Below are 6,000 nucleotides of genomic sequence, written 5' to 3' on the forward strand. Positions count from 1 at the left end.
GACCCCAACACCTCCCTCGGGGCATTAGCGGGCACAAAGCCCCCAGGCAGGACAGGCACTAACAGCCCTGTCTTTGGCCAGAATGTAACTGCAACCAGATCGGCTCCATGCACGACCGCTGCAACGAGACCGGCTACTGTGAATGCAAAGAAGGTGCCACGGGGCCCAAGTGTGACGACTGCCTGCCCAACTACTACTGGAGACAGGGCTGCTTCCGTACGTACCCAAGCCAGCGGGACAGAGGGAGGGGTGACACGGACCCAAACAAGAGGGGAATCCTCAGCACTGCCTGCTCGGGTACCCCATGGTGCTCGGGGTGTAGGGTGAGCAGATTCCAGCCATTCCGCCTAGATCCACGATGACTTGGTAGCTGTTTCCCTAGAGTTTGTATCCCCCACTACCTTCCTCTGGCCTTGGGACTGCTCTAGCACTACGAGGGTTGGATAATTTAACCCCTAGGAGCTAAAGAAAGCCAAAAACTTCTAGTTTCTGCTGCAGTCAAGGCTTTCAACATACCCCAGATTAACATCCACATCCTTCCATCCTTCCCACTTCACAGCCAATGTCTGCGATGACGAGCTCCTGCTCTGCCAGAACGGTGGCACCTGCTACCAGAACCAGCGCTGCGTCTGCCCCGTGGGCTTCAAGGGGGTCCTGTGCCAGCAATCCAGGTGCGAAGCCGACAAAAAGGACTGCGATGGTGCCTCCAGCGCACACAGCAGCCTCGGCACCGTCCTCCTCGGGGTGCTCGCCCTCCAGCTGCGTGGCTGGGTGGACCTCTGAAGCCGCAGAGGAAGGAGCCCAGCCCAGGCATGTCACCTGAGGGACCTGGGGAGACTAAGGTAACGGAGTGGCTCTCCCCACCGTCTCCTCCGCCTTCCTTCATGCTAGGACTTGCACGACGTCTTTTGGTCCACTTTCCAAGCAGAGAGGTATGCAGAAAACCAGGGGCTGACTCCTGCCCATGAACCCGTCCCGGGAGCAGCCGGGGTGGCCGCAGCGCAGAGCCGGCTGCCGGGCAGGGGCACGGGGACTGCAGCAGCCTGTGCCAGGACCGCGGTCCCGCAGCCCGGTGAGGACACGGGGCCCGTCCTTCCCTCTGCTCAGCGACTCTCCTTCCCTGCTCTGCACAGGGCGACCTGGGGCCAGGGCCACCGAGGCCCTGGTGAAATAGTGCCGCGATCCAAGGGATATTTTTTTTATTATTACTTTATTTACTTTGGTATAGGCTGGGGTGTTCTTTTTATTTTTCCTCTTCTTAGTGTCCCGTTTTGGAAGAGCCTGTCATGACAACTCCAGAGCCCTGTAACACAACAGGCAGGGGAAGGGGAGGGAGGGAAGGGAGGACTCTGGTCCATCCTTGCTGCATAGTCCCACATCCCACCATGGGCCCGGTGTGGCCATGCACATACTGTTGCCTACAACTCTAGTTGCTGCATTGATTTTGTATTTTCATTGCTGGGTTTTGTTTTCTTGCACTCACGGAGAACACAGGGGCCATTAGCCATACGGTACGTGAGGAGTGCAGTGTCTTATCCACACATTTCCATATAGTGTACGGTTCAAATACTTTTTTTGGTAGAGACTTATTTTTGTTTGGATTAAATGTTATAAAAGAATCACAACTTAAAGGGACATTTTGCCATGAGCATTTGATTCTGGTGTATCCTCCTCCAGTAAAGCAACTATCAATTGCTGCTTGATCACCACGTTTTTCTTTTTGTGCGCACAGTTAATTACAGGTAAAGACTTATTTTTTTGATTGATAATGTCCTCTTGTGTTTTCTGAGTCACTACCAAGGTGCACCGCATGGTGAGGGAGAGGGGAGGGAGAGAGAAGTTGCCTCATCGCTGAGAGCTGTTAATTATTTCTCCTAATTACTTTGCTGAACCTAGGTTAGGCTACTAACTGTAGACAATGAACAAAGCCCGAGTGATATATTAAGCACTGATCTTGTATGGAAAGGCCATTTCCAAATGAGCCTGCAGCAGGAGAAGGCGAGGTAGTCCAGGGATGCTTCCCCAGGGGGACCTCAGCTGTCCAGCCCCATTGCAGCCCCTCCCAGAGCTGATGCCATGATGCCCCTCTGCAGAAAAAAAAAATCTGTATATTTGGAGTATTTTTAAGCACCCACAGACTTCAGTATAGAGCTCACAGGGACTAGATCAACTCATTTAAGAGTCGCAAACATGCCCCTATCAGAGGAAGCATTTGCAGCCAAACACATAAATAAAGGCAGGAGAAACCAGAGACAAGAAATGATGTAAGTCCCTCAGAACAATGGGAATGTCATGATCATAAAAGCTTTAATTTTGCCATGTCCAAAGATTCACCAAGCCAGGAGCCGACTGAGCGGAGGACTAGAAAACAGGAGACACCCCCCCCCCCCACCTCCAGCACGTTCAGTTCTGGGGTAATTCTCTTGGCAAGGGAGCAGCCCTCGGTCATCGCCCCAGCTCTTCCCAGCCCTCCTGCTCCCAGAGCCAGCCCAGGAGCCCCATGCAATCCAGCCTTGAGCCCCCGCTGGCATTTCCAGGTCTGGTGTCCTTGCCAGAGTGCTACTCCAAGACCCCCTCTACCAACATTTGTTCTGTTTCAGTGCTGTGTCTCCATGGTCCTGTCCCTGCGGCTCATCCTGCTCGGAGAGGGGTCTGTGCTGGGAGCAGCCCATGTTCCAAAAGTGCAAGAGCCCGCAGCATCTTCCAGCCTAACTGTGCAGATACGGTGTACACAACCAGTGCCCCCAAAACGCAGCCACCTCCACAAAGAGGAGGCCAGTGAACTTGTACTTTAAAAAAGGAGAAAAGAAAAAGAGGAGTGAAGGCGCAGGACAGATACTGTCATATCAAAGAGCAACACAAAGAAATCTAGTGCATATTTCGAGCAGCGTTTAACATCACAGGGGCGAGTCACAGGACTTAGTTAATCCACCGTAAAATAAATGAGGGTTAAACTCACCCTGCTGAGATTTGATCTTTGAGGGAGTGGGCTGGCATAAGCGTCGCATCCCTTTCTTTAACGCAGCCGGCTGCTGTCTGCTGTTATTGACACTTGCTCCTTCTTTGTACTTTCTGTCTGCAATATATTTAAAATCTTTATACGTTACTGTTCTTACAAGTAATAGCATAGAACAGACTGTAACAAGATCAAGATCTCTAATGGCACTTCTGGAAGGTGAAGCAACATTCTCCTTTCCCTGTACTAGTGTTTTTCTCTAGAATATTGGATTAAGCAACAGAAAATTTACTACTTCATAAAGACAAACTCTGCACCCAGCAGGTTCCCTGCAAACGCACACTTTTATTGCCATACAAGCAGGAACGTGCCAAGCAGCAGCACTGAATTCCCATAGAAAATAACCTCAGAAGGGCACAACAAAGCTCAGAACAGCCCAGGAATGAAGCCTGCTGAAGGGGACACACCACTGCACTGGACCTTTTTTGGGTTGGACGATTTACTCTTGGTTGATTGGGTGTTGGTTGGGGTTTTGTTCGTTTGTTTTTAAGACAAGACATCATAACTCAGGTCCAGAGATAGTCCTACCTCCCTATGGACCCACAATACCAGTAATGTTCAGTCCTGGACCTTCTTTAGCCAAAGCCCAATGAATAGTTCAGTAACTTGAACCAAGAAGCTGTGGTGCTAACCCTCCTGCAGCTATGCCAAAGTGCACCTGAACAGTGTTGAAGATGATGGGTGGGGAGCAAAACCCACCCAAAACACAAGTCCACCCTCCGTACTACATATACCATTCTTAGACTGTTACTAGTCACGCAGAAGCAAAGACACCTGTGAAACAGGAACTGCAAAGGACAAACACAACATGCTCCATCTCGCAGAAGAAACCAAATGGCCTTTGGGCTGTGAGCAAGAGCAGAGCCAAAGGAGGGAGTTTCAGACTTCCCTCTGGTGGCTCTGCCTGCAGACCCGGCAGCACAGCTCACCTTTAAGCTCAGACACAAAGCTACTAACCCTGCGTGTTGGAGACCAGGATGGCACTTGTCCAACGGTGCTGGAGAACTTGCAATCACAAAATACAAACCACTACGAGACCCAAAAAAAACCAACCCTCTCTCACAAAACTTAAACTTTGTGTTTAAGAAAATAATTTAAAGCTTCTGAGAGCTTCAGCACTGAAGAACCATTAACTGCAGACGTCTGTTGGCACACAGGTGTCTACAGAAAGAATAGAGCATTGTTGAAATAACACAAAGAGAAACCAGCACAGCAAGTACCCACAGATCCGAAAGTTCATCATCTTTCAAATAGAAATGCTTGTACATCAGTTAATGCTTCCAAATGGGAGTTATCCAATGAACTTGATGCTTTACTGGTGGAAAGGTTAACCAAAAAGTACTTCTCTTTCCGAGAAAAGCCACTTGCGCTCTTTCAAGAGGTTTTCATGTGTATCCTGTCGCCAGCGCGCAGCCAGCATTTGATTCATTTGAAAAAGTTTTTAAATTACGCTTCTGCAAAAAAAAAAAAAGTGACCTCTTCAAACAGCACAAGTAGAGCTTTTGATTTTCCTTGTTTACCTCCAATTCTACTCCGATTTTAACTATTTTAAAGCACTGACAAATCTAAATAACCAAAAGCCCCAAAGCAACAGAAATCTGCCTGACGCAACAGACGGCTGCGGCCAGGCTGAGTCCGCAGCCCCAGCTGCAGAGGAGTCACCAGCAGAGTGGCTTTAGGCTTATTTGCTCACTCGCCAGATGAAACGTTAAGCCTCCAGAACCCTGGGAACTGGAGACAGAAGGAAAGGGGGGGGGGGGGGGGAAACCTTCATCGTCACTTACCAGGTATGTTATTTGGTTTCATAAAGACGAGGAAGCAGACATCTCATCTACAAGAGCGATTCGTAAGGAGCCTCACGGAGGCTGGAGCAGCGCGAGAACCAACACTTGAGTGGTAATAAAATTAACGGTCTTACCAACCAATTCTGTTCTATAATTGGCTTTCAGGAAAAGTCCCAAATGTAAATAAACCAAAGTATAAAGGAGGACCTGAGTGGTCTTGCTTAGAAATACGAGCAGAGCTAGGTTTTGAAGAGCTTTGTTATCACCATCTTCTCGGCCCTTCTGGCAGAGAATTGGAGAGTTTGGCCACGACCACACAGAAACTGGCTAAAAACTGCACGCTGATTTGAGATGCAGGAAAAGCTTCAGACTCTCCTAAAAGCTCCTTTATTATTTTGATTCTCCAGGCATCATAACAAGCTTCACTGCAGGGTAAAACCTGTGAGGAAAGTCTAAAACCACCCATTTTTACCACGTAACTACCTTCTCCCCCGGCCAGCAACAATACTGGGCTCCAAAAGCTCCATCCTGGGCCAGCGCTCTGCTAGTTCAGGGATGAAAACAAGGAGAGGGAAAACTGCTGGGATTTCTTTGTAGCAAAGGGAGTTCTTGCTTGATACAACAGTGAAATCGGTGACAAAATTGGGACAGCCAGACCACCATACCCTGTCAGGCGATAAAACAAGGTTTATCTATGTTTTCACAATGCCAAATGTAACGGGCACTCAAACCACCTTCATTTTTTTTTCTGTGACTATTTGCCTGGGAGTTGGTGGCAAATTAGTCGAGGCCTTAGCAGACAGGTACATATGGCTGGAAGGTCTCACACGTCAGCGATATTCGATGTACAAGGCTGCTTAGCTTACATTTATTTGCACTAAAGAATAAGGCATTGGGCTCATTTCCAAGCATCTTAAAAAGACAAGAAAGGAGACCTTAAATACGGTTTGGGAACGGACCCGTTGTGGCAAGAGACTATATTATATCATTAACATTATAAATTCCATTTACAATACAGCAGTCGTTTCATCCATCATTTATTCATGCAGACGAGAGAGAACGTCTTGCATTTTTAGGGCCGTGGTTCTGCTTATCCCCGGTATCGCCACAGGCGCTGGGGCTGTGAACGAGCTCCGGCTGTTGGCTACTCTGGTCTCTCCCTTCTGTAGGCAAAAGTAAACCCCAGCGTCTCATCGCACT

The 6,000-nt window shown here is 48.8% G+C and overlaps 1 protein-coding gene across 1 annotated transcript in view; it reads left to right on the plus strand.

The window, feature by feature from the left end:
• The window catches only part of NTNG2 (netrin G2), a 45,887-nt gene extending 45,104 nt beyond the window's left edge, over positions 1–783 (plus strand). Inside the window, exons 6-7 of the mRNA XM_074161181.1 lie at positions 82–216; positions 560–783. Coding sequence (XP_074017282.1) covers positions 82–216; positions 560–783 — 359 coding nt within the window. The remainder of the gene's footprint in view (positions 1–81; positions 217–559) is intronic.
• The last annotated feature ends 5,217 nt before the right edge of the window (positions 784–6,000 follow it).

This window comes from Numenius arquata, chromosome 19, assembly GCF_964106895.1.
Source record: "Numenius arquata chromosome 19, bNumArq3.hap1.1, whole genome shotgun sequence".
NCBI classification, from domain to species: domain Eukaryota; kingdom Metazoa; phylum Chordata; class Aves; order Charadriiformes; family Scolopacidae; genus Numenius; species Numenius arquata.